General features: G+C 31.0%; 1 protein-coding gene, 1 long non-coding RNA gene and 1 other non-coding gene across 6 annotated transcripts in view; 1 reads left to right on the top strand and 2 right to left on the bottom strand.

Moving 5' to 3' along the window:
• The window catches only part of LOC118181046 (uncharacterized), a 219,512-nt gene extending 215,933 nt beyond the window's left edge, over positions 1–3,579 (top strand). For all 4 annotated transcript variants that reach the window (XM_085820707.1, XM_085820722.1, XM_085820698.1 and 1 more), the window contains one exon: positions 731–3,579. In XM_085820707.1, the coding sequence (XP_085676833.1) occupies positions 744–1,493 (750 nt within the window). In that variant the 5' untranslated portion in view covers positions 731–743 and the 3' untranslated portion in view covers positions 1,494–3,579. The remainder of the gene's footprint in view (positions 1–730) is intronic.
• Positions 1–13,274, bottom strand: part of LOC118181048 (uncharacterized) — a 179,577-nt gene extending 166,303 nt beyond the window's left edge. Inside the window, exons 1-2 of the long non-coding RNA XR_004756806.2 lie at positions 13,090–13,274; positions 11,883–11,920 (exon numbers count right to left, since the gene is read on the bottom strand). This is a non-coding gene — a long non-coding RNA (uncharacterized LOC118181048). The remainder of the gene's footprint in view (positions 1–11,882; positions 11,921–13,089) is intronic.
• Positions 11,632–11,713, bottom strand: TRNAL-AAG (transfer RNA leucine (anticodon AAG)). The gene has a single exon. It is a non-coding gene; the product is annotated as a tRNA-Leu (tRNA).
• Positions 13,275–16,038: the final 2,764 nt, after the last annotated feature.

Here is a 16,038-nt window from a genome sequence, read left to right as displayed (position 1 = left end):
AGAAAAAGTTCTTTTTAATGTAAAGAATACTGCATATTTTGTTTATTCATGTTTCATAAGAATAAATTGAATTTAATTAAATAAATTTAAATACAAATTTAATTAAATATTCTTTGCGCTATTGCTGCAAGGAATGAAATTTAAATTTAAACAAATTTAAATTTAAATTTTAACAAACACGTATAAAAGTAAAAAAGCAAATTTAAAGCCAAAATAAAGAAAAAAAGCCAAAATAATTTTTAAAAAAATTTTTAAAAAAATGTGCAAACATATAAAAGATTTAATTTTTGAACTAATCTACAATATCATTTAAATTCAGAAGCATAAGCGAATCAAGTGCAAAACCAATCCATGAAAATAAATTCACTAATTTAGCAAATTAAAATTAAACCAAACAATTTTTTAAAATGCATAAGTGAATGACTGTTGAGTAGGCAGGAGACAGACTTATCAAGGGGAAGTTGCCTCCAAACCTAACTCTCCAATCATTCAATTCGTGTTTCGTCATTCATGCAGGCAAGGATAAAAGTCAAAACCAAAAGTAAAAAGAAATACCAATAAAGTGGTACCCTTAGAAATTAACATTTAAGAATTAAAGTTCTAAAAGGAAAATACTAATGAAACTTTTATACGTGTTTGTTAAAATTTAAATTTAAATTTGTTTAAATTTTGTTTATTCATTAAATTTTCATTATAATTATGCTTAAAATGCTTCCTTTTTAAATTTCAGATTCTGCAACAATATGGATCGCAGTATACCACACATTCGGAATATCTTTTCCAACACCTCTTCGCGGAAGAAATCAACGAGTGACACACAAGACCTATGCCAATATGAAAAGTCACCCCGATGCCGTCGAAAAACTAAAGAACCACCTGTGGACTATTATGATAATCCCAAAACTTCTGGATCACCAAAAAGGAATGGTTTTGATCCTGGGAAGGAGAATCTGAAGACCAAAGATGAACCAAGATTCGATGAGACACGCAAAAGTGGGAATCGTAACGGTAATTATAACACATACACGAGCAAAACATTAACGGAACGCGACATGAGACATCTAGAGAGACATCTGTCGATGAAGAAGACAATCAGGAAACAAATAAGCCGCAATTTAGCTCAGGCGTTCTTGGATAATCCCAATATTTTCGAACCCGACGGTAATAAACCAGAAAATTACAAAAACGACCATGCTTTACCTCCGCTGTCGAATAACCCAAAAAATCCAGAACAGAATGTTCTAGATCTTTTAAAGATTAGCATCGAGGATAGAGATTCTGGACACTCCAGCCCAACTCATGAAAATTTAGAAGATACAGATTATGAAGATGAAGAAATAGAAGTGAAAAACTGGATATCGTCTGCTAAACACCGGAATAGCGATACCAAAGGCTTAATGGAAGAAGCTTCCAAGCCCAATAATCATGAATCAGAAAAGAAAACATCATCGATATGGAAAATGTTTTCTTCTCGTAATAAAGGAAAGCGATAAAGACAGGATAAAGTGAAGTATAGATCACCATGTTTATCAGTTTAAAGAAAATGAAATGAAATAAATCAAAATTTTCTATCTTAAAACCAGGAAGTTTCGTTCATGTTGCCAGTACTATATATGCAAATAAAAATATGACACAAAATAATATTTATTAACTGTACAGTATAAAACAATGAACATGAAACAATGAATGAGTAGAATGAATTCAAATGAATACTATTAGAATGTCTTTTCCGAAGAAGAAACTGGGAATATTCTCGAATGATTAATGATTTGAGATTTTATTCAAGCACAAATATTCACATTGATCATATAAAAGAAAAAAGACAGATGTTAAAATGTAATTAAAATTCAAAAACCATAAGCTGTAATAAGAGCTCAAGATGTCATAAAGTTTATTTTAAAACTTCTAAAATTACTACACAGAATCGATCTTAACTGCAATCGAATTCTTTTTTTTTCCATTGATTTAGCAACATGTTTTAAAAGAAATATCTTCTTTAGAACGCAGAATATCAATATCGTTATTGCCAAAAATAACTGATATTTCCCTTGTCTTTTCTTAGTATTTTGTGAACCAAATATTTAATTTCTTTGCAGAATAATAGAGACAGCGATATTACTAAATAAATATTGGCTCCACATTAGAAAAGGCTAATTTTTTAATTTGATGCTAAATAGAACACGGTTGATGAATATTTCACACTTTCTTAATTTAAACTTTAGGATTCCTAATGTGTATATATATATGTGGGAAACTGCTGAGAGGGATATTGGAATTTAACTGAATATGTATACTTATAACCTATTTTGATTTTTTTATTATGTATTCTACGTGAAGCTCTTTTTATAAACATTTCAATCTTTTACTATTTGTATACGTACTATTGAAGTAACTATTGAACTTTTCTAGTCATCAGCAGAAAATGGATGAATTTTTTACGATGTGTAAAGGTAATGGTTACGGTTAACAGTATTCAGTTGTGACTTCATCAAAACTTACTAAGTATTAAAAGAAATATAAATATTAAACAGGAAACAGATAAATCTTAGTATTTGCATTTGTTATATTGCTGCCATAACAAAATAGTTTACTTCTAATGTTTATGGTTAGATGTGTAAGCTTTTCTTAAAAAGTGTTATCTTTGAAGATATGCTACATCCCAACGATGGTGAAGAATTTCTTTGTTTCTTGGTTATAAAATTGTTTTATTAGATTCTAGTTTACGATTTTCGAGATTATGATTTGTGTCAGCGAGCGCCTAACAGACTGTCTTACAGATCATGAGGCATGTTGCACCACACTTTCAAGATGAACTTTGTCTACAGGTTTCGCGAAATAAGTAGCAGTTGGCAAAGAAAGTTCTTATTTAGTGTAAACCAAATAAGATTAATCTGATCTTTTTGGCAGCATTTTAAGTATCAATATAATTTATTCTGAGCATCAAGTACCAGCTTAAGATATTGTGCAAGAATCTATGTACTCTGCAAGAATCTATGCACTCAATCGATGTATTAATAAAGCTTCAATGCATGTTATTATCGCTGTGAAATTATACTGAATTCACAAATGGCTCACAAATTTGCTATTTGAATTAAATAAACTGAAGAATGAGAATACAAACATTTAATTTTAATACGCGTTTTAAAATAATTAAACATACGCAAAAGCATTATTTTCCAAGTCAAACAATTTGTTTAATTCAAGGCAATTTGAGTTAAAATCTTTGTAGGAATTCTTCTGTTAATGTCATGAGCATTTACATGACATTACAATTAAAATTAAATTCATCGGTATTTATAACCTTTTAAGTAGTATTAATTCGCTTTATCTAATTATAAATCATTTATTAATAATATTTTTAAGTGATTGTATAAGTATCAGTTGAAAAAAAATCGAATTATGGATTTATTTTATGCATTGCAAGTAAATGTCATTGTTGTCTCATAATGCCGAATTTTAAGTGTATAAATATCAGTATTCAGTGTAACATGGTCATATGGAATTCTGATTTATGTATGGTTTTGTTTTCTTTTTGTGATGTGCTTATCTTGAAATAAAAACTGTGTGTTAAAAACTGTTTTTTGTCTCTACGTTTTTTAATTAACACTGTTTGAAATAAAGCTGCTTCAGGATCAATTACTATTGTGTCTAACAGAATTGGAGATATAATCCTTATATCCATAGGCTAAATAATATCTCTTCTTGAATGAAACTTTTCACTTAATAATGAATATCTTTAATTATCCTTATTTTCTTAATTATTGCAGCATGGATAACAGAGCGTCATAGAGAAACCGAAATGCATTAATAGCACATAAATATTTTTAATGCATGTTAAACGGCGATTTAGCAATTAAAATATCCTCTCTGTTGCACTCATTGTTCCCAGTTCAAATATTTTGTACCTCGACCTAAGTACTTGTATTTTTGATGTTTTCTAGATGTACCAGGAGTAAGAAGTAAGGAAATTTATGTAAATAATAAATAAACGCGGATCAACTTTTTGACGAAGTAGTGGTAGTCAGCTAACTATAAAATCGGGAAAATAAAAAAATGGGAAGAAAAACAGGTATAACTTTTCAGTCATTTCAAAGAGAAAACATAATACTCAAATTATCACCCTATCTTATTCAAATTACAGAGTTCATTTCAGCATGCCAGACACATTTGCATATTTGCATTTGAAAGACTATTCTCAACTGTGAATATTATATCATTTGGAAAAAGAGGTAGAGTGGCTGAACCAATCATAAAATCTTTACCACCCTGCAAAATTAACAATGGACTAAATTGCAGTGAATCTACCGATGCCATTAAAATAACAAAGGATTTTTAAATTAATTTCACGCTAGGTATAAATATGAATAACTTATTAATAATAAGTTGAGTTATTATAAATTTCTTTTAACTCATTGTTGTTTTTTGTTAACAACTTCATTTAGATTTTTCATTCATAGGTACTTATCCTAGTGGGCTTTATTTTCTGTTGCAAGTATTTTCTCACAACCGTTCCGGTTTGAAAAAAAATATAATGGTAAGCCTAATTGTACATCATACAAAATACTTTTAATTGTATTAAAAAATAAAGAGAGAACAAGGTTGTTAAACTGAACTGATTGCTGCTCAAGTGGACTGTCGACCCTAGCCTTGTGGCATTTGTTTCCATTTGGCAGATCACCAATTCCGGATCCGACAGATTTCTGATTTCAAATCAAAAGATGAAGTCACAAAGAGTATTCTACCTAGCTTTCTACAGTCTACACCTCCCTGTTGGTTTACTCTACTTCAGCTACTAAAAACTACTTTACTGACTACACTGGCTACGATGTTACAAAACTTTATCCTGGGCAATGCTACCTTTAATATAATACTTTACACTTGACTACAAGACATTTTATACTGGGCACCATACACTGCGATACTATCATATATTAAATTCAAGACACGGTATAATATAAATATTGGATAAACAAATACCTGTTTCTAACTTCAATACAATGATATGAGATCAATTTACTATCATACAGTTCTGAGTACTACCCGATGCTTGCAAAACACTTCAATATTATACACTACAATATTTTACACTGGGTTACAATACTTTTATACTGAGTACCATGTATTGCGGTTCAATTATAAATAAATTCAGGATACAAAATAATATATATTTGGGTTAATAGAAAAACCTCTTTTTATGACTATAATACATTGGTTTTAGATCAATTAATTATCGTATAGTGCTGAGTACAAAGCAATATCTACAAAATTTTACACTGCAATACTTTACGCTACATTACTATACATTACGCTACAGTACTACTATAATATTTTACACTCTGCTACAATACTTTTTACGCTGGGTAGAATACTTTGTAACATTATCATAAATAATTTCAAGACGTGGAACAAAGCAATACTACAATACTTTACATTGGGAAATATTACTAAAATACTTTACGCTACAATACTTTACACTGGGCTACACTACATTTTACATTAGGTACCATACATTATGACACGGAGTAATATAAATCTTAATTAGTAGAAAAACTTTTTCCTGATTATTAAATACATACTACTAAGTTTGAATAATTTTTTAATTAAAAAAATACAGCAATGCTGCTACGGAAAACGAAGCTTCAAAACAGGTATCCAAGTACAGGGTGATCTACGAATAAGCCCTGATTTCAAAATTAAATATCTCTACAACAAAGATCGATAGAATTATGCGGTAAACTGTACGTTTATTAGCAAAACTGTAAAAATGGTGTACAAAAGTTTATAAAATTTAGTTATGAAATTCGTTAACAGATGGCGCTCTAATCGCAATGGCCTATCAATAGCCTTTAAAATGTGCTTCGAAGTCGAAAGTGATCAATACAAATGTTGGCTAGTGAAAAGAGGCTAGCGTAGAATGTGAAATAATGTATTCCACTGAACAACGTGTATTTTGGTTCTGAAATTTCACCAATTAGAACACAGTCCTACGGCAACACATCGCAGTTTTCGAAACCGATTCAATGTTCCAGTTGGACCCGATGCAAAAACCATTCGCATGCTGTTCGCGACATTCGAATGGACTGAGCGTGACTGATGATCGAAAGGGAAATGTTGAGCCTAAGCAAACTATAGTCCCCCCTGAAAATGCAGCCAAAGTTTCTGGATTTGTTCAGCAAAATCCTAGGAAAAGCATCCGATGTATTGCATCAGAGACAGGTTTGAAGTACACGAGCACACAAAAAATATTTAAAAATAGCCTACGGCTGTTTCCATACAAAATCGAAAGTCATCAGGCCATTACCCATGAAAGCTGTGCAACAAAGGGTTGACTTTACGAATTAGATTCTAACATTGACCGAAAACGGCAGATTTGATGTGAGCTGCATCTGGTTCACAGATGAGGCACATTATCATTTGAATGGAATCGTTAAGAAACAAAACTGGAGATTTTGAGGTACCGAAAATCCTCATTTGTGTGAAGAAAAAGCACTGCATTCGTCTAAAGTTATGGCATGGGCTGTGGTATGCGCCAGAGGCATTATCGGACCCTTTTTCGTACGAGAAACGATAACTACTGAACGTTACGTTACAATTTTGGAACAATTTGTCAGCACTCAACTAGCATTGAAGGATCGACCAGGTATTGACTGGTTCCTGCAAGATGGGGCTCGACCACATCGAACAAATAAAGTTTTTCACTTTCTTCATGAATACTTTGGGAATAGAGTAATTGCGTTAGATTATCCTCAATTTACTGACACAGGAATAGCTTCGCCTCCATATTTTCAAATCTGAGTTCTTGTGACTTCTTTCTGTGGGGCGCATTGAGAGACGCTGTCTATCAAAATAATCCTGCTACTTTAGATGAGCTTGAATCTTTGATTGGTGTTGCACGTGATTTCGTTTACGTCACCTCTATGTTTCGAACGGTGAACATTTTGAAAAAGTTGTATTTTGATTGCAAAGGCTGCTTCACTTTATTTTTTAACTAATTTTTTTTTACTTCTTTCAGAGAAAGTTTTCAGTGCAGAGCGCCATCTATTAACGATTTTCGTAACTAAATTTTCTAACTTTCTGTACACCATTTTTACAGTTTTGCTAATAAATGTACAGTTTACCGCATAATTCTATCGATTTTTGTTGTAGAGATACTTAATTTTGAAATCAGGGCTTATTCGCTGATCACCCTGTATATAACTTCTGTACTAGGATGTAATTACATTTGAAGAAACGATAACATTTATGTACACTTTGTTAATTCATTTTTTACATTAAACTGGTAGCCAATAATTAATTTATAGATGAGTATACATTGTTATGTTAAAGGTACACAAGTTATTTTTTCTATCACATGTGAGACGGTGTGTGTTAGATCTCCTCATTCCTATGCCTGGTGTTATGTGTGCCGGTTACTGTGCGGCAGTAATAGAAAATTATTTAAGTTTTCAATAAAATGTTACACAGCATTTTTTATTTGATAATTAATTATACAAATGTAAAAGTGTTTGTTTATAATTACATGTTTATCATTTTAAATGGGCTTCCGCTTTGATGAGGATTGTTTCAGTTTCAAGGTAGGGTCCCGGCCATTTTGTTCTGGTTACCTCTTAAAAATTGAAACATGTCAAATATACACACATTAAAATATTTTTAATGCTTCCGTATCATGCTGTAATATAGGCAGAGCGTAATTATTTGATCTGCATTGTGGTGCTAGCTATAAAAGGGAATCCCTATTTAATGAGAAGTCTTCTAAATGGCATGTCATATTTATTGCTAATTATATGCTCAAATTTTTAATGCACGTTTTTCCTATTTTATTATTGGTGTGTTCATTGTCAAAATAAGTGGCTCAAGTAAAGGACAAAGCCCTCCCCCCCCAAAAAAAAAAAATTCTGAAAGGTTTCAGATTTTAATGGTCACCCAAAAGGATTCGTGATCTCTCGCTGAGCTCGCAGTCTACTAGTTTTGCTGTTGCATTTTATTTATTTATTTTTATCGTTTTAGCTTTATTATTAACCCTTCAATGCATGGTGATACATATATAAATCATACCAATTTTTAATGAATTTAGCATTAAAATAATTACAGAGCAGATGGTTTACTGGGCTGATTTTTATTTTACTATGTCCAAAGTTCATTTACTGGGTAATTGTTTTCAAACTATTTTTGATGTGGTCTCTATGGATTTGCTGACAAGACTGAGGTATACTCTGGCCAAGAAAAATACAATCGCTTAGCAAATGATGCAGAATTGGGCACTAGTGTAAATGTTGTGATTATACTTTGTAGGGAAATTCCTGAAAATCAAAATTTCAGATTATTTTTTGACAACTTTTATACTTCATTTGACATAATGAAGTGTTTAGCTGATAAGGGCATTCTTTGTTTGGAAACTGTGCGTAGGAACAGAATTCCAGGTTGCAAGCTCCTTGCAGAAGAGCAACTGAAAAGAGTCGAGGAGAACAAGCGTTGAATACGTTGCAGACTGTGGTGGAACTGAAATATGTAATTTAGTGTGGAAAGACAATAAGAATGTGATTGTGTTGTCTACGTTTGATAGGAAACACCCCATTGAATATGTAACTATATTCGATTGGAAGAAAAAAGAGACAGGTGCTGTGGACTGCCCAAATGTTGTGAACAAATGGGGGAATGTAGATTTGCCGGATAGCCACAGAAGAAGATGCAAAATAACTCTGAGATCAAGAAAGTGGTATATAAGATTTTTTACCATTTCTAAGACCTGGCGGTTATAAAAGCGTGGCTGCGGTACAAAAGAGTGTCTCTACAGAATGGAACCAACTCCAAGGATTTGCTAAACCTAGCCGCCTTTCGGGTTGAGGTATCCGGTGGACAGTGGAAAATGGGTGAAATTTCAGTTCCTAAGCGTGGAAGACTGAGCGATCTTTTACAAAATGATTATAATGGGAAAAAAACAGGTCCTGCATCAAACATTCCACCAACCTGAGTCACACAGGATAAAATTCAACATGCTCCCACATGGAACAAAAATCACACTCGTTTTAAAATGCCAAATTGCAAATTCAGAACATTTATTGGATGTGCAAAATGCAATGTAGCATTATGCCTAAATAAGGATAGAAATTGTTTTGAAATTTTACATACAACACAAATTGCACAATTACATGTACATATACATGTACAAAATATTTTGTTCATCATTTTTATTTAAATTTTCATCGCAATTTTAATTTTTATAAAGTCTGAACATGATTAATTAGAATTAGGTATTAATAAAATTTTAATTTAAGTCAATATCTTCTAAAACCAATAAATAATTAAGTATTTTATGCCAATATTTATTAAATATATTATTGTAAATGATTTTTCATGTGGTTTACATTTTAGTGCTAAATGCATGACGATGCATATATGCATCAAACCTAAAAATTTTAAAAATAACCAATAAAAAATATGATTTTTCCATTTTTAAGCCATGACCATGATGAAAACAAATGTTTTGTATAAATATAAAAAATCATGCATTGAAGGGTTAAGCATCGTTTTCTTCGTACTTACGCCAACTACAATTCAACAGCAAAATCACAAAATTTTTAAAAGTGATATAGCAGCATATGTTTAGAATTCCCGATGCAGTGTTAAGTGTTAGAATACTTTTTTTTTTCCAGTCTTTTCTCAGTTCATCATATCAGTATTCAGCTTGGCTAACAGAACGATGGCTAACATTTTTTTCTTATTATTAATAACTTGTATGTGTTAACTTTATTTATTAAATATCATATTCTTCGTGCTTATGCAACGTTCAATTCAATTCAATGGCAAAAAGCCACAAAATATTTTAAAATAACATATCCTTAGAATTCTCGATAGAGTGTCAAAGATTACCATACGTGTTTTTATATTCCTATAATATTTTTGTAAAAATTAGCCGCTTGCGCTCCAAGCCACCTCAAATACTTATAAAAAAGAAAAAGTATATAATGATTTTAATATAATTTCATAAAAATATTAAATATTTCTAATTAAATAGCTCAGGATTTTAATACGTATTTATTTAAGTCAATCACACTGAAATTATGAACAGTATTTCAGTAAAGTTCGTCTTTTAGATTTGGAGATTCCTATTTAATTTAGATATCTTACATATGTAGGAGAAAATATTTTTATTTTTGAAAAAATAATTTATTTGAATTAATTGATAAACATATTTTTCATCCGTTCAGCAGGAATTCAAGGAATCGGAATAAAATACTTTTGGAAATGATAATGAAATACTAACATTTCAGTTATGAAAAGTTAACACTGAAGAATTACAGTACTTTAATATTGTTATGAATTTTGTATATATGCTTAGAATTTTAGTGAAATTACAAGTGAATCTTTATACCTTTTGTATAATGTCACATGAAAAGTATGAAGTGACGAGGCTTCGCAAAAAAAATAATAATAAATAAATAAATAAATAAATAAATAAAAGATTACAAGGGGAAGTGTATTTAACATTGAGGTAAATAGCTATCTCGCTAAATTGGCGAGATATCGCCATGGTCTTGGCGACTAATTTTTGTAGCTAAATTTGGCAACCATTTACTGATATTTTGGGCCGATCCCTGTATAACTGATTCATAATGTAACTGATGCCTATTTGTAACTGTAACCGAATCCGGCCCTTATATGTAGCTTTAACCATATATGCCTCCAGTAATTTTGAGACATGGAAGTCACTAGAGATCTCTCAGAGGCGGGTACAATTATATTAGATCGAAGAGATCATCAGTTACTCAGTTTTAGTTCAGAGTTAGATGGCGAGCTTCGCGCTTTACATGCGCTTTGCATTCCGTTGGGTTCAACGTTCTTAGTAGTTTGAAGTGGTAACTACTGATTGTCCTCTGTCTTACTATTCTGTATGCATTCAATCCATTACGAACCCGTTATTATCTCACCTGAACTACGATGCCCTTAAATTTTATTAGCAGAAAATTTAATTCGATAATATTTAAATCTGTTTCATTCAATTGACCAGATTTGTGGAATATAAATTGGGGGGGGGGAGAAGAAGTAAATTTCCTTTTAAGATTGTAAACTGATAGTTTAAAAATTAGCGCTACATAATAAAAAAACCTGCCGTTTGTAATCGACTACATACCTTAGAGACGTTTTTAATAAACAACGCGAAAGATACAATCTGAAAATTCACCGTATTTTATTTATTTATCTTTGAGCCTCAGGCTCCACAAAGGTTTTAATAAAGAAACATTACACATTAAAGATTCTCAAAGACGTTTTAATTTACATCTTATTATTCTACCAAGCAAGTCAATAGAATTCCGCATTCTAATGCATAACTTTTTTAAAGAATATTCTTTTTAGAACACCAATAAATTAAAATTAAATATTGTTGCCTCTCGTAAGTTGCATTAATAACAAATCGCTTGCATTTATGTAAAGCTAATGTGCTTAGATTAAAATATTTAACGATAAGACGAGAACTGTTCTTTTGCGTTTATAGAAACTGTCAGTTACGTACCTTAAAAATTTTAACAAGTACATAGATTAATAAAAAATGGAAATAAAAGTAAAAATTATAAAGCAACACATACATTGTCGATAAAAGTTTCAGAAAAAAAAGAAAAAACTAATAAATACTGGCAGCGGTGGGATTCGAACCCACGCCTCCGAGGAGACTGGTGCCTTAAACCAGCGCCTTAGACCGCTCGGCCACGCTACCACATACAATATTGCCTGAATATTCAGACAAATACAAATCCCTTTTTTCTTTTAATTATTTTATGTTTGGAAGGTTTATAGGTTTTTTCGCTTGACAATAAATGTTTAAAATAAAAATTTTTAGTGTTTCAAAGAATGAGGCATGTTCAAAATTTATTCTCGCTACTCACTTCCTGCTGTTACTTGTGCTGCCATCTGGTATTGAAATCTGCAATTAAAAGCACATTTCATATCATTATGAAAGATGTAAACTAAAAATTATCATGTGAAATTATATTTATTTGCATTTTTTACCAAAACAAAAAAAAAGCTCAGTCACTTCTCAAAATAAACTTAGAAAAATTAATTGTTAAAATTATGAAAACGTTATCACAAAATTCACTGATTAGAAATTTTATTTATGAAAAAAAGAAGTTACAGAATGGTATATTTATTCAAGTGTCCCTTAAAATTTGAAGAATTATTTTACTCCTCCAAGCAGTTTTATAAGCCAGATGAATTATTTATTCTGCTAATTCATATAATGTGTAAAAAATTCTAAGGCAAACTGGCAATAACGAATAAATCTTGTAGTGTTTTATTTCTTAAAATAAGGTGTTTAAAAACTATATTTTCATATAATGTTTTTAGCAGTTGAATTAAACTGAGTTTCATTTTAAACGTTATTTTGCGTATGTAAAATACCATACCTATTTTCATAAATACACTTGTATATCTTAAAACTGTTTAAAGAGCATTATTATTTCCAATAGCACAAGAAAGAAAAAAATAAAATTTGCGTTATTTTGGCAATAAAATTTATGCTACAAATTATTACTTTCTATGACAGATATTTATTATTAATAGCAAATAAACTTATTTTTATCTAACCAACGAAAAATTTTCTTGTCGTTGTATGAAATTCGAATCCCAACGATACATAAATTGTTACCCTTTTATTGGGATAAATATTTGTTGCAAGTCTCGTACGCAGACCTCTAAGGAGTAAAAAAGCGCAGCTACGTCTTTGAAAAATGAAGTTTTTTTTTTTTTCCTACCGTATGAAATGAATGCTAAATTTTCCATGTGGCATTAAATTTATCCTGAAATAATAACATAAGTTTTCCGCCTTTGCAGTCTTGCCGTGCTAGTTTAAAGAGTTTATTTTAATATATCTGATTTTAGGTTTTGTATCTTGAATTTCTGGGAACTAATTCTTAAATTAGCTGCTCGCCCTAATTTTAAGACTGACTATTTGTATACAAAACTAATTCGAAAGCAAGTAAATTGTAAGAATTTAAGCAGCTGCATCAGCTACCAATGAAGGGTAAAGAGAAGCATTAAACCATATGGTACTTAAGTATTACCCCAGGGTTAAATAGAAGAGTTATTTCATACCTTTGTATAATAATAATATTTATATCCTCGCCGGCGCAATCCTCATAGGGGGTTAACAGGAAGTAGTCTGACGTCACTATGTTGCACCTGCTCTGACTTCGCCTGTTTAAAACTAGTATTGTCAGGACTAGTTTAAAACTAGTATTGTCAGTGAAGGGCTAGCTCATAGAGCGTTTCCCCCTGAAACATGCAGTGAGGAGTGGTGACGTAGCAATGATGCCACCGAGCGCGGAGATGCAATTGACAACATAGAAATTAGCGTTTTAAATTTGAAGAACCAACGTTTAAAATGAGCTGTGTGTGAAAGATAGCTATAATTTGGAAGAGACAATGTTACTGCAGTATGCATTTTACACTGAACATTACAAAATTTAATAGTACTTACTCAATTTTAAAATAATAGATAAAGTGCGCTACTCTTAGCATAAAGTTCCTTTTTTTATTTGCAGGGATTTTTTTTTCCCTTTAAATGCCTGTTTGTTTCTAATCATTTCTTTATCTGCATGTTAACTAAGAGAACCGTACTACTGCTTCTAAGATAACTTTAATAACAGCTATTTAAAATTAATCAAAAAACAACCTTAAATTGGCATAGTTTTAAACATGTATGGTTATATATGGCAAAATTTCTGCTAATCTAAGTTTGAGTTTCAGCCTAATTGTAAATTTTACATTGGCATATTTTTATCCCGATTCAATATAATAACATATATTTTTTTAAATAATTTTGTAACTTAGGCTTACATCAATATTTCATTTAAATAAATACATGTAAGATTATTATCTTAATTTAGACAAAACAACTTTACTCACAGTACCTAAAATAATTATTTAATTTTTCAAAAGTGGGTGTTAGGGGGCAGGTCTTCTTATGCCAATTACTTTAATATCATACTTTATATATATTTTATCTAGAATGCTAAGCTAACACAAAATCGAATCAATAATAACAGAGGATACAATAAAAATAACTGTAACAATAACTTAACAGAATTAGTTCTCATTTGAATTAATATGCTTTAGGCTATTAACTTCTAAAATGCCATCTAGAAATATTTCAAATCAAAACATATTATATATGCTTACTTGTACAGTGTCGCAATGCAACTACAAGTTGTTGAAACATTATTTATTGGCTGCCACATTCGAAGCAATCCATTTTTTTGCCTTTTGGGTTGCTTTTCTTTGGGAAAAAAACATATGCATTTCTATTTAAGAAACGTATTCTAATAAAAGTTCTCACTTTGCAAAATAAACGAATTGCTTCTCTGTTAACTTCAGGATAATATTTCTCCAGTTTATTAATTAAAGAGCCAATTACATGCTTCCCTTTATAGTAAGTTGTACCATGAACTGCACAAAATATGTTTTCGAACTCATAAACTGTATTCATCCATGAATGAGAAGGTGTAGTCAAACCTCCTAAGGACAATAATTTAATCCATTCTGAATTAAATATTGGTTCATCAGCACTATTTTTAGATATTGTTCCCAATGATGGGTCTTTGTCTCGCACACGATAGACAATATAACCTGCAACATATGTTAATGCTTCTTTTTCGGCTGTCGAAAATTGTCTGTCGGAATTCAATTCTAATTCCCATGCCATAGGAGAAGGTTCCTCTATGAAATCCAAATCCAAATCATCAATAGTATTTAATGGAAAAGCATCTTCCTCCTCAGTTTTCAAAGCCCTTTCAAGTATTTCGGATGTTAAATATGAATCAATATTTCTGCTTTCTTTAGTTATGCATACTTTTGAAGATAAATTTGGCAGCTTATTAGCGAGTATTAATTGCTTTAAGCGGCGTATAACTTCACTAGGTGATGGATGGTCATTAAACCTACCAAGCCCTCTAATCTGACTAAAGAGACTTTAAAGTGCATCCTGAGTTAATCTAGAGGTTAAAATATATTTAGCATCATACTATGATTTCAAATTCTGATGTAGGCCAAAAAGAGAATTTATTGAAATTATTATTCCTTTTTGGAAAGGCAGTAAGTTGGCTTTTCCCTGAACTCTTAATCCACCAATGACTTTCTTCATTAATTCCAAAACTTGAATTTGTTTTTCATGATGTTCATTTAATCCAAATGCTGCTTTAAGTATTTTATCTGAAGGAGGGTATGTTTTCGTACTATTCATAATATCGAAAAAATTGTCGATTAACTCAAAGAAGTCGGATGCTTTTTTATCTCCTGTGAGGTGGAGTATACCTTTTGCTGTACTTCTTGAAAATAATGTTTTCGCTGGAGCGACTTTTTGTCTCTCGTTTCCCTTGACCATTAAATAATTTGGTTTTAGTTTGTGACACAATTTAATTTCTCCTGAATCTTTATTTAAAACCTCTTTAATAATATCAACATTTAAAACAGTTCCATCTTCTAAAACAAATCCTTTATCTAAAAAGTGATTTCTCAGTAATTTGAGGCAGTGCGCTAAATCTGCAAAAACCCATATTTTTTTCGTTTGGAATACTGGATTTGGAAACTGAGAACTATTAATCGAAATCTGTAACTCTTTCCACAAAGTAGTATATCCTCCTAAATCAGACACTATTGCTTTCACTTCTACTCTAGATGATTGAATATGTCTTATGAGTGAAAAAAGAAGTTCTTTCTTCATTGGAGTGTTAAAATAAAAAAATATTGGTTGTTTCCACTGCGAAATGAGACCTCTGATTAAAACAAATTGCACTTTTTCAAAAGGACCGAGAATTTGGTCCAGTTTAGAGTCATAGCAGAGTTTAGAATCTATATGCATTTCGTCGAAACTGAGAACGCATATTTTTTTCTACAGAATTCAAATATTGGCATCTTTCCTTCATTACAGCAAGAACATCACTCTGAATTCCTGGACTACATGAAAATTTAGCGCACCATCTCCTTAATATGTTAGTGCTAGGTAAAGGAATTCCTATTTTTTCTTACCAAAAACGTTCCTTATAG

This window comes from Stegodyphus dumicola, chromosome 1, assembly GCF_044657685.1.
Source record: "Stegodyphus dumicola isolate Sdum_Otavi_A_Nest chromosome 1, ASM4465768v1".
NCBI classification, from domain to species: Eukaryota; Metazoa; Arthropoda; class Arachnida; order Araneae; family Eresidae; genus Stegodyphus; species Stegodyphus dumicola.
This window is presented reverse-complemented; position numbering and strand designations above follow the sequence as displayed.